The sequence below is a fragment of the Nomascus leucogenys genome, chromosome 7b (assembly GCF_006542625.1).
Source record: "Nomascus leucogenys isolate Asia chromosome 7b, Asia_NLE_v1, whole genome shotgun sequence".
Classification (NCBI taxonomy): Eukaryota; Metazoa; Chordata; class Mammalia; order Primates; family Hylobatidae; genus Nomascus; species Nomascus leucogenys.
The window spans coordinates 64,576,622-64,604,402 of NC_044387.1; the positions used below are offsets into that span (position 1 = coordinate 64,576,622).

The window sequence follows — 27,781 nt, forward strand, 5'->3', positions numbered from 1 at the left end:
GAGAACACAGTTCTCAATTTTGCCTAGCCATCAAGTGTGCATTATGTTGGTATGACAGGCGATATGACAAAGAACCTTGTTAGAAACTGCATGTTAACTCCTCAGGATGAATGCCAAAAGCAGATACTGTACACACTAGGCTCGCATAGTAACTAACACTATCTTCACTAAATATAACTATCTGTATTAAACCTCTTTCTCAATATATATCACCTAATGAATATTCAAATAATGATTTATTTGTAGTTCATGAAACAAAAGCAATTGAGATTTTATCTTTTTCTGTTTATTTTATTTTATTTTTTTATATTTGACCAATCCACTGTTTGACATAGATATGACATTCAAGTAGGTTGATTTCTGGGTTAAATAAAAGACTGAAATATAATACTTCTTGAAAATCATTTGGTGATTGAACTCTTCTAAAGCAGAAATCAAGACAATATGTTTTAGCAAGGTTTTTAAACAAGAGTTGGTGAAAAAAGTTGTCTAAGTAAATTGTATTTAATAAAAAAAATTCAGTTGATCTAAATGGAACATTCCTTGTAGGATTCTAGAAAATTTACTTTGGGCAACTCTTTGAGCAGTTGTATTCAATAATTAAGAATGTGAATACTGACATTCATTTAAGTAAAAAACAATATTTTATCTGCAGCAAGTTAAGAATCCTCAGGACTTGGAAAAATTCTGTTCTGAAAACATCAAATATATTCTGAGATAAAAGATAAGGTCCCTGGCGATTGTCTGTACATATCCCATATTTTACAGTGAAGAGGCTTCAAAGAGTATAAATGTATGATTTCCAGGCTGGTATCAAAGACACTTATTGGGTCTCAAGCCTTGTTTGGGTGGCTTGACCAGTGGTAGAGCATAGCATCTTTGTGAGAAATATTAAAGATTCATTGTTTGCAGAGGTAGATTATGAGGCATGATGAATGACAGTTTTAATGGGTATGGGTTTAGTTCTCCAAAATTAAGGGTTAGAACCAAAGATTCATTTCATGTTAACCTAGGAGTTCCCTCCCTTAGCATGGTGATGTGCTCTCCAAACAAGGCATTCGAAAGCTGATTTGCAAACTTTGCTGATTTTTGTTGTATTAATATTCCCACCATAGCCAACTTCAACTATCAATGTGAAGTCACGGAGCATAGAGTAGGGAAGAGGTGCACAGAATCAGCTTTCAGGAGCAGTTACTAGCTGGATCCAGCATACCACTCTATCCATGATGATGATGGCATCGATTGCCCCTGTCCAGGCCTCCCTCACCTCTCTGGCAGCCTGAGAATTTGTGAAGTTACTTTAAAAATTATTTATTTACAAAAGAGTATTTATGGCTCAGTCTCTGTGGCTACATATTACACTTGCTTTACAAAAATCATAAATGTTAAAATCAGAGAGAAAGTCCTATTAAGGAACTACACTAAAGGGTAATTAAATCATTATATTATGTTGTTTGGTTACTTGATGAGGTGGGCAGGGCATTTTATCAATGAGAAAATTGAGGCGGAGAATGCCTCATGATATCCAAGGAGTCAAAGACCCATCTCCTGATAGTCAGCCTGGGGCACTTTTTACTTTCTCACATTGTCTTTAGTTATTTGTTTAGTTGATTATAAATTCTTTTAAACACACGATTTTCTTTTAATATGTACATTTTAATAGGACAGCAAGACAAGCAATCACCCTCTTTAAAGTGCAGCAGCTAACACCTCATTGGAGCAGAAGGCTTTTGGACCCCAGGCACAAGTCTCTTCATGCCCCAGGAGGGCTGATGTTTGAAGGGAGGTGGGAGAACCAGAGGAGAGAGGAGGAGGGTAGCAAAGGCTTGGCTGGAGCAGCATGGGAGCATCTATCTAGAGGGGACTTTGGGACTTTTGTTTCCAGCATACTGGCCAGTCAGGTACTCTGGGATGCCCGTACAGTAAAAAACAACTAGAAAAAATAATGATTCTGGCTTTTCTGTTCTCATAGGGAATATCGTCAAGTGTAGGGAATATCATCAAGTGTCAAAAAAACAAAACAAAACAAAACAAAAAACCCAAAAGCCCACAAAACAAAATTGAAATTAAAAATACCTAAAACAAACCATAAAAACCCTCCCCCAACCTGAAATCCCATAACCCGTAGAAGGGATTCCCATTCAGAAGGTGGTATCCCCCCAAGAGCAGGTGCACTATCACCATTGCAGGTGGAGACAGGCCTTGGGCAAGGCCACCTCACAGAGCTGACTCGGAAGCTATGGTTATACCTGAGGATACAGGGTGGCAGGAGTGTGTCTGGATCCGTAGTACCCTCTGAATCCTGGAATAAGCAAAGCAAACCTTTCTTGGAGGAAAACATTTTTAAGTGAAGCCCTCAGATCTTTCACAGATTCAGATCAAATACATGTAAGATTTTAGATGCATAGAGAAAACATCTCTACAAAGATGACTTTTAAATGAAAAACAAACTTCTTAACAATGGAAGCCAGAATATGTTGGAATAATAACTTTAAAATGCTAGGAGAGAACTACTGCCAACCTACAATTTCAAGACTGGAGTTGAAATAAAGACATGTTCTGATAAACAGAAAATGGTGAGAGTTCACCCCCAGAAAACCTTCAGTAAGGGGACTTTTAAACCATATGATTTGTACTTCAGGAACAGAAAACGATAATCCCCCCAAACTGTCTGAGATGCAAAGTATAACTTCTATAACCTGTGAACACATCTGCAACTAAATAAATCAACACAGAGAATCTTTTTTAAAAGGAAAGAAAGAAGAAAGTGTTTCACCTGGACATGCTTGGAACCCTTTAAGAATTATCCACTTTCGGCTGGGCACAGTGGCTCACACCTGTAATCCCAGCACTTCGGGAGGCCGAGGCAGACGGATCACGAGGTCAGGAGATTGAGATCATCCTGGCTAACACTATGAAACCCCGTCTCTACTAAAAAAATACAAAAAAAAAAATTAGCCAGGCGTGGTGGCGGGCGCCTGTAGTCCCAGCTACATGGGAGGCTGAGGCCAGAGAATGGCGTGAACCCGGGAGGCAGAGCTTGCAGTGAGCTGAGATGGCGCCACTGCACTCCAGCCTGGGTGACAGAGCGAGACTCTGTCTCAAAAAAAAAAAAAAGAATTATCTGTTTTCTACCTCCATCTTAGGGGATGACCCAGAGAAAAAATCCAATCAGAGAAGTGGGGCAGGGTCCATGGCTTGTGGTTTACTACACAGTTCTTTTTAACTGGATAGAGTAGATCATTAAAAACCGCAACATATTTGACTTGGGCCTGACCAAAAACCACAGGATGATTCAATGCTGTACCTATTCATTTGGTTTTAGGTTCTGTGGTTTGCTATTTATTGGCTGTTCCTTCCAATAAGGCAGTTTTTAAACAAGAGAGTGACTAATGAGAAGAAAAAGATCGATGAGATTTTTCTTAAGAATGAAATAAGACCAAGAAATGTCTAATTTGCAAGTCTTTACTTAAAGAATCCTTGCGCTTAAAACATTTCATTATAGAGCAAGAGTTTTCAGTTGGGCTGATTTTACTTGCTAGGGGACACTTGGCAATGTCTGGTGACATTTTTGGGGGTCACAGATGGAGATGGCAGACGCGTCTAGATGCTAGATACTTGCATCTAGTATATAGAGACCGGGGATGCTGCTTAACATTTTACAAAGCACAGGACAGCCCTCACAATAAACAGTTATTCAAAACATTAATGGTGCCAAGGTTGAGAAGAGGAACAAGAATAAATTCTCCTCTGCCCTGGAAGACAGAGGATTTGGCAGTAAACAGATAATTTATTTTAAGATATTTAAAACCTACTACAAGGACAAACCTTTGTAATGCATCTTCAAGATCTTCATGTTTGTTGCGTTTGGCTATATATCCAGAGATAGGCTTATTGCCTGTTCTTTAACTAAGATTTCCTCTTGAAAGCACCAGATATAGCCAGCTCCATATAATGTTAGCAACTCTTGGGTTTAAGCTAGTTTTATGTTTGGGAAGGAAAAAGTGAAGAGGAGAAAAAACAAGCTAGGTGAGGTACTCCTTGAGGCCTTTCTCCTTAGCTAGCTGATCACTGAAAGGATGTGCCTAATTCTTTCTTCCATTGGTGCATTGGGGCTTTAGTTTGGGTCTTGCAATAATGGGCAAGTATGTGGGAGCTGGGGGGTGTGGTTGAGGCTGGACAGATCAGCTATTGTAGAAAGTGTACTCATGCTTTGCTCTGGGCTTCAAGCTGGGCTTCTTCTGGTATTAGTGACACATTCTCTGTCTACAACCAAAGTGTCCAGCAGACAATGGTGCTAAAGTCTCTTAGACGTGAATGAAAGAGATGATATGGTAAACAGCCCAGTTGAACAGATCATATGTAATTGCTAAGGTGGAAAAATTCACCGAGGGTCTGTCTGTTCATCCCTTGGAAAGAGCTATGCTGCAGAAGGACCATCCAAATGAATAGCAAGGCTCAGAGTATCTGGCACGGAGTCAGCTAGGATGGAGGAGTGCCGCTTCCCCAAGTGGGAGGGCTACACCTAACTTTAGCTTCTCGTAAGATTCCCTTATGTAATCCAACTTCCCACATGATTTCCAGATGTGAAAGCTGGCATGCCTGGAAAACTCCCTGCATAGCTGGTGCACAACTCAGACTGCTTGACACCTGAGCCTTGACCCCGAGATCCCCACATAAGAAGGTATTTTCATGTTTGTGGTTAAAAAAAAAGAAAAGAAAAAAAAATAGGATACAACAGGGTCAGGGCCCTTCCTGGAACACTAAGCCACTGTATGCAAGGTAGCATCTTGACTCTTGCATATCTCTTGGTGGAACTGAAACTGAGGGCTAAGCTGATTAAGTTTGCCAAACTTAACCTGCCTTGCTTGCTTTTAACAGCTTACTTATGGCTTATCGTAAAACTCCCATTAGCAGCCAAGTATGGTGGCACACACCTGTAGTCCCAGCACCTTGGGAAGCCAAGTCAGGAGAACCACTTGAGGCCAGGAGTTCGAGACCAGCCTGGGCAACATAGTGAGAATTTCATCTCTACAAAAAATTTGAAAAATTAGCCATGCATAGTGGTTGGTGCCTATAGTCCCAGCTACTCCAGAGGCTGAGGTGGAAAGATGGCTTGAGCCCAGGAGTTTGATCCTGCAGTGAGCTGTGATGGAGTCACTGCACTCCAGCCTAGGTGATAGAGTGAGACCCTGTCTCAAAATCCTCCCCCAACCTACCAAGAAACCAACAACAAAAAACTCCCACTAGCAAATCACTTAGCCAAACAATACATAACTAAACTCCCACTAGCTTCCTTATAGATAACATCTCTGACTGTGGGGCACTATAGTAACGTTGCTTAAAGTTGTTTTTCAGGAACTAGGGGGCAGCTGTTGTCCAGTTCAAGCTGTTGAGACCACTGACCCTCTAACTGGGCCTGCTTGAGTGCCCAAAGAGTGATCTTTTGATGTCAGAGGGCCAAAAGCTCCAACCTCAGATTATGCTAACACTGCCATTTTGTGCATACGTGTCCTATGAATTACCATGTAGCTTGATTAGTTTTGCACAGAAACCCCAATTACCTCAACTTCCCTACTTGCCAATCACCTTTCCCCATGCTTTAGAAGACCCTGCTTTCTATTTCATAAGTACTCCCAAACCCTCTTTACAAAGAGATGAATTTTGATTCATTCTCTTGTATCTTTGTATGGCAGCCTTGTGAAGGAAATTTTTTCTCTTTTGCAAAACCTGTCACCACAGTGATTGACTTGCTGTGCACAAGCAGAATGAACCTGGCCAGTAACAGAATTATAAGTGTGAACGTTGTAAATCTTCTTATACTCATATCGTGTGCCATTGTGGTATTTGTCCTCACCTACTCCCCATGTATAGGATGAAAGTTCAGTTCGGTTATTTAAACATCTCTGGAAGTCATGTTAAGGTAAATGTTTAACAATTACTTATTCTCATAAATAAAATGAACATGAGCTACATACACAGTGCAATGGAAAGCAGACTCATGCTTTGTATGTTACTAATAATTCACAAATACTAAACATGGCTACGGGTAAGTGAAAGAGGCAACTAGTTTTATGTTGTGTTTTGCTGGAGATCTCAAGGCCCTACCATTAAAGTTTCCATCTGCCAAGGTACTTCCTGCCCCTGCTAAATGATTAGTGCACCATCAGTGTTTACAAACAATATGGTGGAGGTATTATTTAAAAAAAAAACCGAAACATTGTTTGGGAGAGGAAGAAAAGCTGGAGGAATAAATTCTCCCTCGCTGACATATCAACAAGTAGGAGCACTGATTTTGAGAGACTGAATATACAGATGGACAATGGCCATACCTTACATAAAAAGAGAACTCTGACCCACAAGCTGCAACAATTAGTCCGGGAAGCCAAGCCACCACCTCTGTGGCAATCAACAATCAAATGGTCAAGACTTACTAAATAACTGCCAGCTTCTCTAATTTCTGCTCCCACTTCTAATTTAAGACCAACCAGAGAGAGCCAAATATGCCCTCATAACCAATCATATAGGATGCCTGCTTCTACCAAGCCAGTCTCCAGATTCCCAGGTCGACAGCTTCCAATCAGGGCATACCTGATACCTTTCCTTTTTCCACTATAAAGCTTTCTCATGCTTCTACCTGCCGGCGAGTCTCTGCCACATGCAAGTGATGGTGGCTGACATACTACAGCAAGCTTTAAATAGCCTTTTCTTGTTGTCATTTGGGTGGTCTTCATTTATTTCCATAATTTTCGTTTTCTACATAGTTACTAATAAGATGTTAGAGAATATGATCCTGAGGGGATGAGACATGAGACAGCTAAATCTGGCTGTATAGAAGTGGTCAAAAAGAATGGAACCTTGTTTTGGGTGCAAAGATGCCTGAACTCATGGTTGGGGGGCATCTGTGGTTGTGAGATGGGCAGAGAGGAGAAGAGAAACTGAGTAGTATACACAGACTATTTTACAATATTGCCCAGAGGCAATGCTGACTATTAAAAATAAGAATCTTTAATTTATAAATTTTTGACCAGCATATATAAACTCTTTTGACACAAGATGTCTCATTTGACTTTCACAAATGTCTCATTTGACTAGCCCTTTCGTGGGGTAGTTAAAATAGATATTTTAATCCCAGTTTTGAATAAAGTGTTATCCCTGGTTGAAGAGACCAGCTCAGAGGAGTAGGGCACCTGCACAGAGTCAGCAAAGGGGGTTTGCAGCGGGGCATGCATGATGAGGGTTCCAGGCGTCCAGCATCTTAACTCTGCTTTGCTCACCCCCTGTGCTACTCCCAGCATTACCACAGTCCTGTTCTCATCATCTTATTCCTGCGAACAGGACCCCACAGAGCCTCATACCTTGACGTGTGGAGCAAATGACGATTAGTTCCTGGCTTGCGTCTCCCGATCGTCTTACTGGAATCAAAAGTTCCCCAATGTCCTCTTGTATTTTGTATTCCGCCTCTGGAATATAAACTGTTGATTCTAGAAAAGACGGCAGAAGACTTTTCACCAAGATTTACATTTGATCGGTGATATTTGAACACACCTGAGCAGAAATGTACAAAGTCTTTGACCCTTATATTTTCCAACATGATTAACTGTATTAAATATAGTGAGAATGGGAAACATTATTTATTATTGAGTGGAGCTGCAGAGGCAGTGGAATTGGGTTTAGGAGACCTCTTTTGAAAGGTTAAAAAGGATAGCCAGCATTAAAAAGGAAAACAAAAATCTTGCAGCAATTTCATGTCTATTTTTCTTCCGAGATCAGATTTTAAGTCTTCTAAATGGAGATCACATATTTCTGTCCTTGCTTTACTTTTACTGTTTATTTTTAAAAATATTTTAATCAAGTAATCTAATTCATTAATGAAGAAAACTGTTTTCATGCTTCATTCAACAAACTGCTTATTTAACATTTATTGAGCAGACACTGTGCTGGTCATTTAATATGCTGAGAAAAATAAGCTACAGGTCCTTCCCTCAATTTTAAAGATCATATTACTGCTGAAATTTACTGAGTTGTGTATATGTGCACACACGTTTGTGTGTGTGTGTATGTGTGTATGTGCATACACCTAGACATAATCAAAACATTCATTGAAATATCAATATGAATATTGGTCATGTCTTCATGGGATTATGTGTACTGTTTTGGTGGGGAGAGATTTTAGATGTTTTCTAAGGCTTTTTATTAAGCATGCATTGTGCAATTAAAATATAGGTGTTTGTTTACAAATAAAGTTTTAGAGCAGATTGTTCCAACTCATAGTGTGAAGTGGAGAACTGCAGTAACTATCTATGAAACCACATTTAATTTCCTCAGTTTTTTTCTTTATGTTATATATATACCTAGATTCTTCCTCTTAGTGATGCAAGCAAAAACGGAAAAGATTGTAGGCAATCATCTTTTTTTTTTTTTTTTTTTTTGAGACAGGGTCTTGCTCTGTCACCCAGGCTGGAGGAGTGCAATTTCGTGATCTCAGCTCACTGAAACCTTTGTCTCCCAGGTTCAAGCAATTCTCGTGCCTCAGCCTCCTGAGTAGCTGGGATTACAGGCATGTGCTACCAGGCCTGGCTAAATTTTGTGTTTTTAGTTGAGACAGGGTTTCGCCACGTTGGCCAGGCTGGTCTCGAACTCCTGGACTCAAGTGATCTGCCTGCCTCGGCCTCCCAAAGTGCTGGGATTACAGGAATGAGCCGCTGCACTCGGCTGGCAATCATCTTTTTTTTTTTTTTTCATTTTGGAACTATTACTAAATGATAATTCAGAATTCAATGTTAAATTATCTAGCTATTATATATTAATTTTTTTCTTCTTTACTTTCCTGCCTACATTAGCTTCAACAGATACAAGCATCAATCTCAAGGAAGACACTGACCCTGAGTCACAGGGAGAAAAGACCAGTGATAATTTTCTGTCCTCCATTTTACCTGTATGGTAGTCTACTATCTTGACATCTTTCAATTCAAAACGTTGGCATTATGGAAGAAACTAAAAGTAAATTGAAGTTATCAATGTCGTGTGAAAAAATTGATACAATAGAACTAAGTTATTCAGTCATGCCCTGTATTTTTTCCAATCTGGAAAGCCTGTTTCTATCTGCTCTTCTGATCAAAATCCCATTTATTTTTCAAGATTCAGCTCAAACCCTGCCTCTTCCATGAGCCTTAATTACTTGGGACCATGATGATCTATGTTCTTCTCCTTGAACTCTTAGTGTTTCTCCCATGTGTCTTACATTTACTTCATAACTGATTCATGTATCAAAGTGTTGTTCTCAACAAAACTGGTCTGATACCTTGTTCATTAGGTGGTGGGGGCAGTGTTTTCTACTTCTTTTGTATCTGCCAAAGTGCAGAGCATATGAACACTACTTCTCAAATTATGTTTTAAGAAAACTGGAACTTAGAGATTTTAAAAGATATTCCTTGGAGATGATGAAAAGAAAATCCACAGTCTAGTTTGGAAAAATTAAACAAAATTAAATGAGTTTCTTTATAGGAGAGTTTCTCAGAATCTTTAATATGCTAACATGAATTATGATGCCTCAAAAGAGGGATGAAGTTTGAAATAGTTCCTAGACTTGTTTGACCATGGAAACCTTTCCATCCCCTGTAGATGTCTATTACACTAATGTTCTCTTATGTAGTTCAGAGCATGTTAATGCAGGGGATTCTTCATCGAGTCTTGTGGAACTTAAGGCCTGCTCCCTGGTTGTAAGCTATGCACTTCCAGGTGCTACGTGACCTCTTTTAACTACAGTGTGTAATCGATGTGCTTAATTAAAATTCAAAGATGAATATTATTCCCCCCTCACCACCATTTAGAGAATAGTCTTCTACTTCCAAAAAAGGGGCAGCAAGTAGCATGATTACTGCTTAGATTTTTTTCCTTTTAATTTATCTGGGGAGATATTTGCTGAAAGAATGAATGCATAAAACGAACCAGTGAATTCAAGGATATTATGTACAATGATAACAGAACTTCAAGGAACACATGTTAAAACAAATGAGTTGGCTGGTATCCAGGAGCCACATCTAGGACAATGGATATCTAAGTCCCCATTTGATCTGGCTGTGAAAAGATGGTGGCTCTGAAATGAGCCCTGAGGATTAGCCATCTGGGAGCAGAGCTGCTTCGTACCTATGGCGTGCAGAAGCCTGCAGTAAGGACTTGTATATATATTACAGAAATGCTGATCCAGATCCTCTCTATTTTAATCCTCCTGTATTCTCTTTCAAAAATCCTGAGAGCAAATGAAAAATTATTGTCTATAAAGTAATTTACTTCACTTTAAATTAATGGATATGAACGCATCTAGTGGCTCACAGAGCCTGAGGGAAGTATGAATGTTGGAAATGGAGAGCCAAGAACCTGTACTGGTTAATAAAGCAAATCAGTCAGTGTCACATACCATCTCCAGGGTCTACAATTTCAACCGTTGCCATTTCTGGAAACTCCAGTACAGCCATGAGAGGTTCCAACAGAATGATCTGGAAAGTCTCTGAAGTCTCATATTCATTGTCAGGTATAATTCTCACCCTCCATGTGGCTGTAGTCTGTCCAGGATTGAATTGGATCTGTTTATTGGTCTTCCATTTGAAATCTTTGTCTTTTTTTGCAGTTTCATCTTTGGTACCAATGCCTGAATACAAATCAGAAAACTATAAATATAAAGCCAAGGGACTGAAGGCATAGTCTCCTTTCAAAGTGGTTTCTATTGTTAATAAAAGTAGATAACATAGAAATTGTTTCTTTTAATGCTCCCAAAAGACACTTGTAAATGATCTTTCTTGGCTAAGAGAGTGTAAGTAAGCAGAATTGAATAGAATTGAGAAGAAAACATGGAAGGGGGATTGACAGAAAGAAGAGAACAGAGAACAGTCTTATTTAACTTATTTATTCTAGCACATGTTTATTGAGATCCTCGATGTGCCAAACTCTGCCAGATGCTGGGGATTCAGATGAATAAGAAATTGTCCCAGCCCCCAGAAAGTTCATAGTCTCAAGAGAAAGATACTAGAATATGAGCTCTATGGAGGTAGAGATCTTTGACCGTTGTGTTCACTGATGAATTCCTGGGAATTAGGACAGTGCATGGCATGTAGTAGGTATTCAATACAAATTATTGAGTGAACATTTTGTATCTGATAATTTCAATTTCTGCAGCCTTTGGAAGAATGACCCTGAAGGTTGTTTTCTCTTCCAGATTCTTACTCATGGTGGCTTGTTTCCTCATATGTTTAGTGATTTTTTGATTGTAAGAGAACTCTTAGTAATTTTTCAGGCAATCAGTGCAATGTTGGTGAAAATGGAGAGAGGCAAGAGATTTGAGCACTGTTAGGAAATAGTAATTAGTAACTTACTGAAGATACTAAACAACAACAACAACAACAAAATAGTGTTAAAATACCCAATGTGAGATACACTGGTGAAAGGTGCTACCCCATCAAGACTAAATAGACCTTCCTCTCAACCCAAAGTGTTCAAGCAGCATTCTAATATTGTTTGGTCTTGATTTTTAACATACCAAGAAAACAATACCCATGCCTCACCACTTTAGGTCCCATTATAAGGGTTAGTTACATTCTGCAGTTGTGTGGATGTATGAAATCAAATATGGTAACCTGACACCAGCTATGGTGAAAACTTGATATAAAATAAGATTAATAGCCCCCCCTTGCGATTCCTTGGCCTCATTCTCAAATAATCTGAAACTTGTAAAAGATACTCGAAGCTATAGAGCCTGAAAATAATTTCAAAGGTAGGATAGCTAGTGTTGCCTTTGCAAATCTGCTGAAGAAAGGCTGCATTAATATCAGTTTGGTGACTGAGAGTGAATGTCCAGTATTTAGGAAGAGCCTCCTTTGGCCACATGTTGGAAGTGGAGAACATAAAGAAGAGTGAATCGTGTCCTCAGCCAAAGCTTAGGTAGAGCTAAGTGGCGCTGCTATAGGAATGAAGCAGGCACATGGTGATTTACTTAATGTTTGATGAACATTGTCTCTGTGTCAGGTGCTGAGGATGTCACACAGAATTAGGCACAGCCACCACTACCCTCAAGAGGTTTTCAATTTTGGGAGAGGCAAACAGATAAACAGGTGATTTTAATTGTGTTTGATGAGTGCCACAGAATGGTATTTATCACTTATTGAGCATCGGCGGTATGCCCAGAACTGTGCTAGATTGATTTATAATCATTATTAGGAATTCCCCTCAAACACATCATGAGGTGGATAATTTACTTACACATAAGGAAACTGAACTCTTTTGAAAGTAACAAAAAAGAGTAAGTGACAGAGCAGGAAGTCGAACTCCACCATTTTGTTTCTTTTTTTCTTCTGGATCCTGTGGTTCGACTATTAGCCTGGGGTGGAGTTGGGGCATCAGGAGGACTTTCTGGAGTGTCTGAGTGAGATGCTTTAGAGGTTCCTGTCTGTGATGTTGAGTAGTATTGTGATTTTAAAGAGTATTTATGGAACAGAAGGGCTGGCTGGAGTTTACTTAACAACAAATATTGGTGACTACCATATGCCCCATGCTGTTCTTGAGGTTGGACATAACCCAGGATGTAGTTCCTGACCTTATAAAGCTGAAATCTACTTGGGAAGACAAATAGACATATGATCCATGCCAATTATGGTAAGTGCTGTGAGGAACCATTCAGCACTGCATGGAGATAGAGTATGGCAGGGGTGCTGGTTTGGACAGGGTGGCCAGAAGGATTTCCAAAGGGTTCAGTTAGGGCCAACATTCAAATGGTTCTAAGCAGATGAACTTTTTTTTCTTGGGTCAGGATACAAAAATGCTTCTTGACATTTTAACCCAAACTCACAAGAAAGCCTTGAGATGAAGAATCGTGAAAGTAGGGCCTGACGAGAGGAGGGAGGCATATTTCAGCTGACATTCCTGGCAGCGAGTTCCACCATGTGTTGATGTAGTAACCTGGAATGTAGGCCGAGGCTGAGGGCCACCCAGAAATCAGGGTGCTCTTTGGCTGACCCCTTCTTCTAGGAGAACAGTCCTATTTTAGGAGCTCTGGGCCTGGAGCGGAGACTAGGGAAAGCTTGCCTTTTCTTGATTGCTTGTTTTCTCTCCAGCTCATTTCTTCCCTGGCTTCTCTCCAACGGTTTTGATATACTGCCTCGGCTCTGAGTGGGGTGCTGCATGTCAAGGAAACTCAATGCTTATTTGTAAAATGAAGACAATATAACACTATCTATCTTCTTAATAGATTATATAAATAAAGGCAAAATGATTTCTGAAAGTTCTGGCAGCTAAAGATGTCATGAAAATGCAATGCCTTATTAGAACAACTATTGTTAATTATTAATGATGATAATCAGATATATTATGCAGGCATTATGTATGTGTTTACTCCAAGAAAACATATTTCTGTACTAGGTCCTTGTAGAACATAAAGAAATTTGACACCATACATGTCCTCAAGGAATTTATAACCTACTAGCAAGATTAAAACAATTATACATAATCAAAAGAAATATATAGAACTAAACACAGTAATGGATCATGTACTGATGAATAATTTTTCAAAAGAAATAGCTAGAACTAAGGCTAAAAATATATGCTTAAAACAACTTTGAAGGAAATTGAGTGACTTGAAGATTGTAGGATGGCTATGAAGTGTCTTAATTTTCCTGGAGACTGGTGAGTTATAAAAGAGAGAAAGATGTAACTTGCTAGAAAGAGGAAAACAGGGGAAGGATGATAAAAACTGATACGTATCTAAGCCCCATAACTCACATGGAGCAAAAACCACAGCACATTTTCACAGACACTTTTTTAGAGATTTCTCCAAACCAGTTATTTATTCTCTTTCAGTATACTTTCTTATAATTATTTTTAGTCCTAGATTTCATGTTTCCATGACCTTTTACCAACAACCAATCCAAAGTTACTTACTGATAAATGATGTTTCTCCAAGGTATCCTCTGCGTGTAAGGGTCACTTCTAAGAATGTGGAATCTTCATCCACAATGTAGTACTCTTTCTCCAAACAAATCCAAGCCCAGTTTAGATGGAAAGGCTGATTTGTTAGTTTATTTCCTCCTGCAATTGATAGGGGCAAAGGAAAAGTCAGCTGGAGTATTTGACGGCAAAAGTCAATGATCAAGGTGTGCATTCTACTTCTGAAACCAGGGGTTTCAAAACATACTCTTGTTTTATTTGATTTTATTTCTTTGGTAGAGAGAGGAAATGTTCTTTGCTTTTCTAGAGGATGCCATGAGTGTCATCTTAAGCCCTATTCCTCCTGCTTAATATGGAGGGAGCCAGGTGCCTCCTATTCCCAAAGGGTCTTGTGCATCAGGGTTCCAAAGAGCCAGACCTTGGTAGTTTTAAATTCAGGTCATACTCAACACCTCTGTCCTTTCCCCTCTGCCTGTCTTGTTCACTTCCACTCTCTCTGCCTCCTCCATTTTTTCTTTGCCCTTAACTTACTCCTTTGTATTATTTGAGCATCGATTTGATCTCATATTAGTCTGGAAGTTCCTTGAAGGCAATACCAACATTATATTTACTTATTTTATCACTTTCAGGACATAGTATGATGTATTGAACTTATATACTCTAATGTTTAAAAACTACCCATGAAGAGGACAATAGACAAGGTATATAAGGGCTCTATCTTATTTCCTCTTGTCCACACCAAGTCACTGGCCTCTTTCTGAAAGATCAACCCAGCCCCTTACTGTGGCTGTGTAAGGTTTGTGTATTGGTAGCAAGAGAAGGTCTCTCTCATCTGGGGAGTGGTTGCTGCAAATAATCACCTGTGAAAAGATGTTGAAGTAGAAATTTTTATGACTGAGTTTCAACTGATGGGCCAATATGATAGGTATCAGATACCAAAGTGACTGTGTATGAACTTTACCAAATACAGCTTTACTAACCAGTTCCACAGTTACTGGACCCCTTAATGAGATCAAGCATATCAAAATGGGGCAGTGTGTGGACAAGAAAGAAGAATTTGTGAAGAGAGTACTTTAGAAAAAGCTGATGCTGAGGTGGAAATCCCTATTATCACCAAAAAGAGTGTGGGTATGAGATGGGGCTACAGCCTTGACCTCCAGCCTACAGGGCTTCAATGAACCTCCTGGAGAGCTTGACATCTCCTTCTATAGTTGGAGTCCATGTGACTTACTCATTTCCAAAAAAGATTGGCAGGGTAAAGGAGTGAGTGGAGAGCGCTGCATTGGGAAGCAATCGAGTAGCTGTGAAGAGCAGGACAAAGAAAGCAGGTATATGGACTAGAGGTGGGTCATCTGTCCAGTAGGGCCAGTTAAGGAGGCAACAGGATTTCCACAGAAAGGAAGCTGGGAGCCGACCACCAGATTCCCATGAGTTGCACAAGCAGTAAGAGACAAGGAGGCTCCAAAGATAGGAATCTTCAAGGAACCCATGAAAACACCAAGTAAAGAAGGGGTCCCCTTTAAAGAGCTGCCACCCAGGGACCTCCAACAGCAGATGGCAATGATACTTTCTATACCAGACTGTGCTCTGCCTACCTTATCTCCTCTCTTTCTAGAGCAACCTTCGAAGAGCAATGCCTTGGTAGTAAGTGAAGGGAACCATGAGCATGGAAAGAGGGAAGCTGGCCTCAGCCCTCCTTCGCACTGCAGGTTCTGATCTATAGTTGCAAAGAAGGATCAGTAGAAAACAAGCACTGAGATTTAATCCTACTTGGGCTTAAAGGAACTCACTGATGTGTAACTGCAAGATAAATGCATATGTTGATTTTCATGTTTACACTCCATAGTTTTCTCTGTCTTTAAAAAATAACATTACTGATACTATTGTGGATATTCTGATAAATACAGAAAAATACAAGACAAAAGTGCCCAAAATCCTACTGCTATTTTTTAAAAACCATATTGTTTACAGTTTGAAAACACTTTAATTATTCATGTATGTAGTCCTTTAGATTTTGAAATCCCATATCATGATAATAGTTTATATTTACTTTTTTTGTGTCTTTTTCAAGATTCTTTTATATACCATCACATGTTTTATTCTACAAACCCATTACAGAGTATGGCAAATATTAATCTCAATTTATAACTGGACAGTTTCAGGAGGATGAGGCAATTTGACCAGGTCCCCACAGGTGAGTGGTGAGGCCAGTTTTGCAGTCTGCTAGTCCAGTGCTCTGTCTTTCACTCTGAGCTGCCATTCCTGTGGGTTAGGGATCAATGCAGCACAAACACTTCAAGAGCAAAGTAGGAAAAATCTATTGCAGACCAGACCCTCTGAATAAAAGCATGCACAGTGAGAAGGGTTTAACAATTAGAGACAGATACATTTCCAGATTCCAAACAGCTAATTTGTAGTCTTGTGATGAAGAGCATAGACTCCTGAGTCACATGGACCCAGGTTCTGGGCCTGCCACTTATGAGCCATTTGATCATGAGCGAATTATGGATCTTCAGTTTCTTCATCTGTAAATGTGATAATAGCATTATGTACTCAACAGGATTGTTGTGAGAATCAAAGAAAACAATGCTACCAAATGACCAGCACAAATTAGGTGCTCAATAAATGTGGGTTCTTATCATCATGGTTTTAAAACAGCATAGGATTAATTTACGCTAGGCTATATTGCTGCTTTTGACTTTGCTTTCACTACTGACTGGTTAATACATCTTTTAAAAAGTGGCTAGTTTCATAGGAACAGCCTGTGTTAGAACTTTGAACTCCTTTTATTATAACACTTTTCTTTTTTTCAATTTAATTTTATTATTATACTTTAGGTTTTAGGGTACATGTGCACAATGTGCAGGTTTGTTACGTATGTATCCATGTGCCATGTTGGTTTGCTGCATCCATTAACTCGTCATTTAGCATTAGATATATCTCCTAATGCTGTCCCTCCCCCCCGCCACCCCACAACAGTCCCCGGAGTGATGTTCCCCTTCCTGTGTCCATGAGTTCTCATTGTTCAATTCCCACCTATGAGTGAGAACATGCGGTGTTTGGTTTTTTGTCCTTGTGATAGTTTACTGAGAATGATGTTTTCCAGTTTCATCCATGTCCCTACAAAGGATATGAACTCATCATTTTTTATGGCTGCATAGTATTCCATGGTGTATATGTGCCACATTTTCTTAATCCAGTCTATCATTGTTGGACATTTGGGTTGGTTCCAACTCTTTGCTATTGTGAATAGTGCCGCAATAAACATTCGTGTGCATGTGTCTTTATAGCAGCATGATTTATAGTCCTTTGGGTATATACCCAGTAATGGGATGGCTGGGTCAAATGGTATTTCTAGTTCTAGACCCCTGAGGAATTGCCACACTGACTTCCACAGTGGTTGAACTAGTTTACAGTCCCACCAACAATGTAAAAGTGTTCCTATTTCTCCACATCCTCTCCAGGACCTGTTTTTTCCTGACTTTTTAATGATGGCCATTCTAACTGGTGTGAGATGGTATCTCATTGTGGTTTTGATTTGCATTTCTCTGATGGCCAGTGATGATGAGCATTTTTGCATGTGCCTTTTGGCTGCATAAATGTCTTCTTTTGAGAAGTGTCTGTTCATATCCTTTGCCCACTTTTTGATGGGGTTGTTTGTTTTTTTCTTGTAAATTTGTTTGAGTTCATTGTAGATTCTGGATATTAGCCCTTTGTCAGATGAGTAGGTTGCAAAAATTTTCTCCCATTCTGTAGGTTGCCTGTTCACTCTGATGGTAGTTTTTTTTGCTATGCAGAAGCTGTTTCGTTTAATTAGATCCCATTTGTCAATTTTGGCTTTTGCCATTGCTTTTGGTGTTTTAGACATGAAGTCCTTGCCTACGCCTATGTCCTGAATGGTTTTGCCTAGGTTTTCTTCTAGGGTTTTTATGGTTTTAGGTCTAACATGTAAGTCTTTAATCCATCTTGAATTAATTTTTGTATACGGTGTAGAAGGGATCCAGTTTCAGCTTTCTACATATGGCTAGCCAGTTTTCCCAGCACCATTTATTAAATAGGTAATCCTTTCCCCATTTCTTGTTTTTGTCAGGTTTGTCAAAGATCAGGTAGTTGTAGATATGCGGCATTATTTCTGAGGGCTCTGTTCTGTTCCATTGATCTATGTCTCTGTTGTGATACCAGTACCATGCTGTTTTGGTTACTGTAGCCTTGTAGTATAGTTTGAAGTCAGGTAGCATGATGCCTCCAGCTTTGTTCTTTTGGCTTAGGACTGACTTGGCGAGGCGAGCTGTTTTTTGGTTCCATATGAACTTTAAAGTAGTTTTTTCCAATTCTGTGAAGAAAGTCATTGGTAGCTTGATGGGGATGGCATTGAATCTATAAATTACCTTGGGCAGTATGGCCATTTTCACGATATTGATTCTTCCAACCCATGAGCATGGAATGTTCTTCCATTTGTTTGTATCCTCTTTTATTTCATTGAGCAGTGGTTTGTAGTCTCAAAATAATAAGAGCTATCTATGACAGACCCACAGCCAATATCATACTGAATGGGCAAAAACTGGAAACATTCCCTTTGAAAACTGGCACAAGACAGGGATGCCCTCTCTCACCACTCCTATTCAACATAGTGCTAGAAGTTCTGGCAGGGCAATCAGGCAGGAGAAGGAAATAAAGGGTATTCAATTAGGAAAATAGGAAGTCAAATTGTCCCTGTTTGCAGATGACATGATTGTATATCTAGAAAACCCCATTGTCTCAGCCCAAAATCTCCTTAAGCTGATAAGCAACTTCAGCAAAGTCTCAGGATACAAAATCAATGTACAAAAATCACAAGCATTCTTGTACACCAATAACAGACAAACAGAGAGCCAAATCATGAGTGAACTCCCATTCACAATTGCTTCAAAGAGAATAAAATACCTAGGAATCCAACTTACAAGGGATGTGAAGAACATTTCTTTTTAAAGCACTTTCCTGTCACATTTTATATTCCTTTGCAATCTGCCTATATTTTGCCTGTCCCCATACCAAACAACATTATTGTTACTATTTTGTTGAAATTTTAGTATGCCTTGAGCAAGATAAGAAAATATGAAAGCATCATCCTCTTCAAGCATGAGCTCCTTAGTCACTGTAACCTGACATCACTGGCTAATCAATGCTTTCTGTGACCACGTGCTTGCTGTTAGGCACCATATCAATTCACTTTCTAGAGAAATGAGAAAAATAAACATGGTCTGGGATAAATAAGAAGTATTCTGTGTTTCAAAACATTTAAAGGGAACCTACTTTAAACCAAGTATGTTAGGAGAAAGAAGCTGGTAGGAATTGTTTCTAGTTCTAGATGAATCCAAGAAGGTGAAGTCTATCTACAGATGTTTTAAAGCTCTATTTATTAATATTCCTTAATAAATAGAAATAGAGAAGTAAATAGCTAAGGAACAACTCAATGGGGTTTTGGCCTAAAGATACCAGTGGCTAAAATGCAGTAAGTACATGTATTGGCCAGCAAAAAGACTGTCTATCAGAAGTCAAAATAATTAATGGTAATGATAGAGCAGAAGAGAGTTTTCATTAAAGTATTTTCTCTTTCTCCTTCTCTATAAAGCAACACAAATCAGAGATAAATGGCTCCCTGGTGTATTGGTCATATCCTACAAATTGATCCCAAATACCAACTTCTTGTTACCTGCTAAAAATGTTATTTTATTCCAATTAAATGCGAATTTGTGCCAAAGAATATTATTTGATTCTGGGGCTGGCTTAGTTCCTCATGCTTAAATTTTGAAGGAGCTACCATTGCAATTGCCAATTTACTACAGAAATAAACATCCAGAAAAGTTGTGTTATTATAATACTGTATTTATTTATTTATTTATTTATTTAGACAGAGTCTTGCTCTGTCACCCAGGCTAGAGTGCAGTAGCGCCGTCTCAGCTCACTGCAACCTCCACCTCCCAGGTTCAAGTGATTCTCCTGCCTCAGCCTCCTGAGTAACTGAGATTACAGGCAAACATTACCACGCCCGGCTAATTCTAAATAGTAGAGATAATATCTATACATTTTTATTTCCCTAGTGTGGGCATTGACTTTCAGGATTCTCTAATCCAACTAGAAAATAAGATGTGTATATGAAACTGTTAAATTACAACACAAGGGCAATATGACTGTGGATAGAAATGAATGGAGCAAAATCAGTAGAAAGGAAGACTTCCTGGGATGACTGGGCTAGGAGAGATGGGTAGAATTCTCTTTGCAGAGAAGGAGGGGCCATTTTAATATGGAGGGAGAAGAAGGTAGACTTAGGGGAAGCAGAGTGAAGGAAACTTACAAGGGCATGGTACATTCTTAAAAATTTGTAATGGTATTCTTTAGTAAAATGTACTGTTTCTAAGGCACGACAAGACCACTTCAGAATGGATTCAGGAAGATTTCTGATTGTCAAAATACTTACATGCATTTACCACAAAAAGAGTAATTCTGATAACCTAAAAACATTTCAGGCCGGGCGCGGTGGCTCACGCCTGTAATCCCAGCACTTTGGGAGGCCGAGGCGGGTGGATCACAAGGTCAGGAGATCGAGACCATCCTGGCTAACGCGGTGAAATCCCGTCTCTACTAAAATACAAAAAATTAGCCGGGCGAGGTGGCGGGCGCCTGTAGTCCCAGCTACACGGGAGGCTGAGGCAGGAGAATGGCGTGAACCCCGGGGGGCGGAGCCTGCAGCGAGCCGAGATCGCGCCACTGCACTCCAGCCTGGGTGAAAGAGCGAGACTCCGTCTCAAAAAAAAAAAAAAAAAAAAATTTCAGGCACCCTTTCAGTTTCTTTGGCTTGATAATTATAATAAAAAATGTGTTAATACACTCCAGAATTCTCTTGTAGATCTAAGTTATAGTCTAGGTTTCTGAAGGATGATTGATGAAAAGTTACAATTAATTAATTAAGCCATCCATTCAGTTATTCCACCAATATTTATTGAATACCTGTTACATGCTATTGACTCTTCTAAGTGTTGAGGATAGAACAGTGAAATCAAAAAAATCCTTGTTCCTGTGTAGCTTGCTTTCCAGTGGGCCAATAAGCAAATAATATATAATATAGTTGATGGTGAAAGTGCTATGCAAAAATCAGGATAGTTGGATAAAGCATAACTGGGAGAATCAGAAGGTAATATTTTATATAGAGTGGTTAGAAAAGGCTTTTCTAAAGGGGTGATACTTGATTAGAGATTGGGGGAAAGAATATTTCAGGCAGAGGGAAAACAAGCACAAAAATAAATATGTCCATATGTTAAAACTAATCAATATTCTGTCATGACCAAAGGCTACTTGGTCTCCATTCCCTTCTGGTGCCCTTTTTATTCCTATCAATCAGTACCTATCAATCAGTACTTAAGAAGGTGGACTGGCTTTTTCAGGCAAGTAATATTCATTAGGGCCATTTAGTTAACATGATTTTGTTTTGTAACTATTCTGCAGCTTTTGAACTCCCTGTCCATATTTGGAGGATTTGGGATTTGATGAGTCCTGTCACCTATAGCAGGAATGTCCAATCTTTTGGCTTCCCTGGGCCACATTGGAAGAAGAAGAATTATCTTAGGTCACACATAAAATACACTACACTAACGATAGTTGATGAGCTAAAAAAAAAAATCACAAAAAACTCGTAATGTTTTAAGAAAGTTTACGAATTTGTGTTGAACCACATTCAAAGCCATCCTGGGCTGCATGTAGCCCACAGGCCATGGGTTGGACAAGCTTGACCCACAGGAAGGAATTAGGAAATATCATTTTGCAGCCTCTCTTACAGCTAGGGCATAAGCTTGTCACTTAGGCTTTGACAATGTAGCTTGAGACTTTGATTTAAAAGTGTACAATGTGAGGAGAATGCAGGTCAACTGCATAGAGTCCATATTTTGGTGAGGGTTGCAGTGGAGGCACTTGGTTTTCATGGGCATTGGTAGCAGAGAGCTAGTGTCCAGGGACAACTGTACCTAGTGGCAATGGTCATCCACAGAGTGCTGTTGGCATTCTTTCTAGCTGCATGTCCTGTCATTCTATCTCTCTGGCCTCCTAGAGATACTACTAAAGCTTATTACTATGCCATAATAAATTTCTTTATTTAAGTAGCAATGATATTTAATAGGACTTAAATAGCAATGGTAGGTTTGCAACTAGGAAAATTCTCTTGTAGATCTAAGTTGTATTCTAGGTTTCTGAAGGATGATTTATGAAATATTACAATTAACTAAGCCATCCATTCAATTATTGCATAAATATTTGTTGATCACCTGGTATATGCTGTTCCCTCTTCTAAGTGTTGAGGATAGAACAATGAAAACAACAAAATCCCACAACAATGAACTTGTTTTTGTCTTATTGGGTTTGTAAAGGAATAAGACATTGAATAGTGAAGGTGAAAATGATTAGCATAATGCCTGGCATGCAGTAGGCACTCAAGACACTGGATACATTAAGGTTATATTAATATCAATGCAATGCACACATTTTAATGGACACGTAGGAGAAAATAAGTACAAATTGGTGTTTTGGAATGCATAAATCAATTACATACAGAGAACTGATTATTTGCTCATTTACACAATATATAATTACTTTGAAGTCAAACCATACATCAGGCACAGTCCTAAGAGTTGTAGATAAAAAGTCATGTCAGGTATGGGCTCTTCAGAGAGGATGTTGACAGGCTTCATGAAATAATAAGAGCTTAAGCATTAAAGAGTTACAGTGGAAAGGGAAAAGATGGGTTAAAGAAAAATGAAGGAAGAACCATCAGGCTGTAGGAGATGACTAGCTCTGAGAGTTATGAGGACTGTAAAAAATGACTCATAGAACCCAAACAGGGCAGCTGGAGGAGTTGTGTAGGTATAGTAGTATAGCAGTATAGATATAGCAATAGCAGATTTAGAGAAGCCAGGAAGGAAGATAAGCTTGTGAGTTTGGTTTTAATTTGGCTTTGATGTGATGATAAGAAGCCCAAGTGCAAAAGGCTCATCAGATATTTGGATATATGGGACAAAGGTTTGGGGACAGCCAAAGGCAAGACATGTAAATTCAGGAGTAATTATTATGCAGGAAGTTGCTGAGAGAGAGGTTTAAGGTCGGGTTTCTGAAAGTTTAACAATAGAGAGCTAAATATATATTGTACAATCTTTGTATTTTGTTAGGCATTACTCTCAAAGGATCTAGGCAATTGTGGAGTTGGATAAGAAGATTTATAGCTATTGGGATCCCAGCAGCGTATCTGACATAAGATACCCCGGGGGCTCTGAGTTAGCTGATTCAGCCATCACCCTTTTCCACCCTCTCTCAGATCTGCTACTGGGCTCTTGATGGACAGCTGGCCACCCCTGGACTTTGAAGCTCCAAGCCAGAAGCAAGGTGGAGGAAAGGGCTTCGTCTTCATGACACATCCTGCCTCCTCATGTGTGGTTCTGACTGAGTCTCCTTCTGGCTGTGCATAATCACTTGCTGGAAAAAGAGTGTGAGGGGAAGGAAATGAAATATTAGAAAGGGAGAAGCTGGGCCAGGCCAGGGAAACCCTGCTAAGACGGAGGCTCCTTGGAGGCTCCTTGAGTGAGGGTCAGTTACAGGCTCCCTGACTTCTGAAGTCAGGGAATTGTGAGGGGGTGTGGGATTCTGAAGTCAGGGAATTGTGAGGGAGTGTGGGATGGGGGGATGTCACTGTGGTCCTTCCAAATGGAGGCCAGAGAGATCATTGCCTAGACCTTAGCTATGCCCCCACAGGCTTCAGTTTGGAGAACTCAACTTCCTCCCTCAGACCTAGCAGCAGGGAGTCAGCCAGATGATGCATTAACAATTGTATTCTGTGTATGAAAGGTGGTTTAATGTGTAATAAATAAGAGTACAGATTCTGGAGTGTATGAAAACCCAATTTATGTAAGTCAGGGACTTTGTGTAGCTGACACTATGTACTTCAATGAGGGAGACACTAGAAAAAGAGAACCAAAAACTAAACTTTGGGGACAGTTACATTTGGAAACCAGTGAAGAAAAAGAAGTCCGTTACAGAATAGAGAATAAGAAATACTTGAATTAGTTTTATCACAATGTGGAGGTCTGGTATAAAATGATCACCTAGAAGTAAAAAAGAATAGCTTGAAGCATAAGTATAATTTTCACATCAAAGCATGACACTTTGTTATTTGTTATATTAAGCTGTTGTAGCTATGTATCTAGTTATACTCTAGTGCATGATTTTCCATCTCAGTACTACTGACATTATGGGCTGGATAATTCCTTTGTGACAGTAGCCCTGTGCATTGCAGAATGCTCAGCAACCTCTCTGGCCTTTACCTTCTAGATACCAACAGCATTCCCTCCCTGCTCCTCCTCATCCTCAATTGTGACAATCAAAACTATCTTCAGACATTGTCAAATGTCCCCTGGGGGGAAAATCACCACTGATTGAGAACTACTGGTGTAGGTGAAATGAAATAATTTTACTGAATCTGATACAAATCTTCATATATCTCACATGACTGTGTTTTAGAAGAATGATAAAACATTTTAGATTTGAATTTGGCATAGATAATCAAACATTCTCTATTGAATTCAGAAGGTAGTCTTAGCATTGCCTAAATTAATCCAAGGAAAATCATAATATAAAACTATTTTCCATATGAGAAAATTAGAGTTTACAAGTCATGAAGAAGAGCTATTTAGTGGGGTTTGATTTACCATCACACTTTTTTCAGACAGTATTTTGAAGTGGAAGCATCAGGTTGTCAGGTTCAGTTGGCAAGACCTGACACTGTTCACTCACACAGTATCTCTCTGGCCTTAGGCAACTTCTCATCTGCTCCCTCATCTATAAAGTGGGAGTAAAGAGGTGCAAAGAAGCATTGTGTGTGAGAGATCTCAGAGGTAGGGGAGTGCAGGACAAATATCATCTTTATAACTTAAGCTTTTATTATTAAATTCCTTTCTTCACATCATAAAACAGTAGAAACATTGTTTTTTTTTTTTTTTAAAAAAAACTACATTGAATAAAATTGGTGTCCTAATGTTCTAAAGAAAAAAAAAAGGAAAGGAAAACATATAACCTGATACTGGGAAATGAGAGTAAAGAGGGACCAACATGCACCAAATGCCCATTGTGAGGCAAATATTGGGCTGGGCACTGTGCAGCCTGTCCGAAAAAAAAAAAAAAGACATGGAGAGATGGTCAAGCTGAAGGAGATAGAAGTCAGTAGAAAGGCTCTGATAGGACCAGCCAGGACAAGAAAATGATTTGAGTGCACAGTAAAGTGAAGAAAAATAGAAATTTGAGGAATAGGAATGGCTTAGAAGGTGACTATTAAAGTAATAATAGAGAAAAACATCCAACTGCAGAATTTTTAACTTATCAAAATGTGAAGAGCATAATGGCATTTATGTTTTCACAATTATTTCCCATTAGGTTAAAAAATATGAGAAAAAGACATCAAGTATTTTACCTAAATACTATATTTAGGAAGATTTAATTTTGATATAACTTAATTACTAATTCTAATTTCTAATATAATCTCCTCTTTTAAAAACGCAATAATTAAAAAAACCCACAAAAATAAAAACAAAATAAAAAAGATTATATACCACTAAAGAAATTTTGAAGATGCATTTAATAAATGCTGACTCTCAAATAGATAAAGTCATTTACCAAATGATAAAGTGGCAGCCATTGTCAAATGTTAAATGTTTATGACTTGAACTTAGAAAAAATTTTAGTTGACTAGGATATTTCTATCTTAAGTGCTTAATAATTTAAAGAAAAATTAATATTATATATACTTATGTTTTCTAATACTTCATAACATTTTCAAATAGCTTCATTGTCTTAAGCATTTAGCTTCTACAGCTCACACCGTAATATAGTTTTAAAGTGTATTTGAATTCCATAAGCACCCATTCATCATGCATTTGGAAACAATACCTTTACTTAGCAATTGTCACATAGTGTCAGTATCATTGTCATTTGGAAAATGCTTCACAGTGAGAAATGTGTTACTCTGACTTGTGACTTCACATGCACAGCTCCAGTTACATGTCTACAGATGATAAATATAATGGTCCTTTTTTCCAATAGAGCTATAAATTTAAGGAAAAGAAAGTAACTTGGAATAGAAGAATTGGCAGATTAGGTAACAGAAAAAGCCAAACTGCTTGTCAGCTAGGTCTCCATTTTCTTCCTCTGGCTATCTTCCATGTTCCTGGAGCTGTTGGTAGCAATTTCCTTTTTTTCTTTTTTTCTTTTTTTATTATACTTTAGGGTTTTAGGGTACATGTGCACAATGTGCAGGTTTGTTACATATGTATCCATGTGCCATGTTAATTTCCTGCACCCATTAACTCGTCATTTAGCATTAGGTGTATCTCCTAATGCTGTCCCTCCCCCCTCCCCCCACCCCACAACAGTCCCCGGAGTGTGATGTTCCCCTTCCTGTGTCCATGAGTTCTCATTGTTCAATTCCCACCTATGAGTGAGAACATGCGGTGTTTGGTTTTTTGTCCTTGCGATAGTTTACTGAGAATGATGTTTTCCAGTTTCATCCATGTCCCTACAAAGGACATGAACTCATCCTTTTTTATGGCTGCATAGTATTCCATGGTGTATATGTGCCACATTTTCTTAATCCAGTCTATTGTTGTTGGACATTTGGGTTGGTTCCAACTCTTTGCTATTGTGAATAGTGCCGCAATAAACATACGTGTGCATGTGTCTTTATAGCAGCATGATTTATAGTCCTTTGGGTATATACCCAGTAATGGGATGGCTGGGTAAAATGGTATTTCTAGTTCGAGATCCCTGAGGAATCGCCACACTGACTTCCACAATGGTTGAGCTAGTTTACAGTCCCACCAACAGTGTAAAAGTGTTCCTATTTCTCCACATCCTCTCCAGCACCCGTTGTTTCCTGATTTTTTAATGATGGCCATTCTAAGTGGTGTGAGATGGTATCTCACTGTGGTTTTGATTTGCATTTCTGTGATGGGCAGTGATGATGAGCATTTCTTCATGTGTTTTTTGGCTGCATAAATGTCTTCTTTTGAGAAGTGTCTGTTCATGTCCTTTGCCCACTTTTTGATGGGGTTGTTTGTTTTTTTCTTGTAAATTTGTTTGAGTTCATTGTAGATTCTGGATATTAGCCCTTTGTCAGATGAGTAGGTTGCAAAAATTTTCTCCCATTCTGTAGGTTGCCTGTTCACTCTGATGGTTGTTTCTTTTGCTGTGCAGAAGCTCTTTAGTTTAATGAGATCCCATTTGTCAATTTTGCCTTTTGTTGCCATTGCTTTTGGTGTTTTAGACATGAAGTCCTTGCCCACGCCTATGTCCTGAATGGTATTGCCTAGGTTTTCTTGTAGGATTTTAATGGTTTTAGGTCTAACATATAAGTCTTTAATCCATCTTGAATTAATTTTTGTATAAGGTGTAAGGAAGGGATCCAGTTTCAGCTTTCTACATATGGCTAGCCAGTTTTCCCAGCACCATTTATTAAATAGGGAATCCTTTCCCCATTTCTTGTTTTTGTCAGGTTTGTCAAAGATCAGATAGTTGTAGATATGCGGCATCATTTCTGAGGGCTCTGTTCGGTTCCATTGATCTATGTCTCTGTTGTGGTACCAGTACCATGCTGTTTTGGTTACTGTAGTCTTGTAGTATAGTTTAAAGTCAGGTAGGGTGATGCCTCCAGCTTTGTTCTTTTGACTTAGGATTGACTTGGCGATGCGGGCTCTTTTTTGGTTCCATATGAACTTTAAAGTAGTTTTTTCTAATTCTGTGAAGAACGTCATTGGTAGCTTGATGGGGATGGCATTGAATC

The 27,781-nt window shown here is 39.0% G+C and overlaps 1 protein-coding gene across 1 annotated transcript in view; it reads right to left on the minus strand.

The window, feature by feature from the left end:
• The window catches only part of FREM3 (FRAS1 related extracellular matrix 3), a 126,044-nt gene that overhangs the window by 37,381 nt on the left and 60,882 nt on the right, over nucleotides 1-27,781 (minus strand). Inside the window, exons 3-5 of the mRNA XM_003257761.3 lie at nucleotides 13,930-14,076; nucleotides 10,421-10,651; nucleotides 7,359-7,484 (exon numbers count right to left, since the gene is read on the minus strand). Of these exons, the coding sequence (XP_003257809.2) occupies nucleotides 7,359-7,484; nucleotides 10,421-10,651; nucleotides 13,930-14,076 (504 nt within the window). The remainder of the gene's footprint in view (nucleotides 1-7,358; nucleotides 7,485-10,420; nucleotides 10,652-13,929; nucleotides 14,077-27,781) is intronic.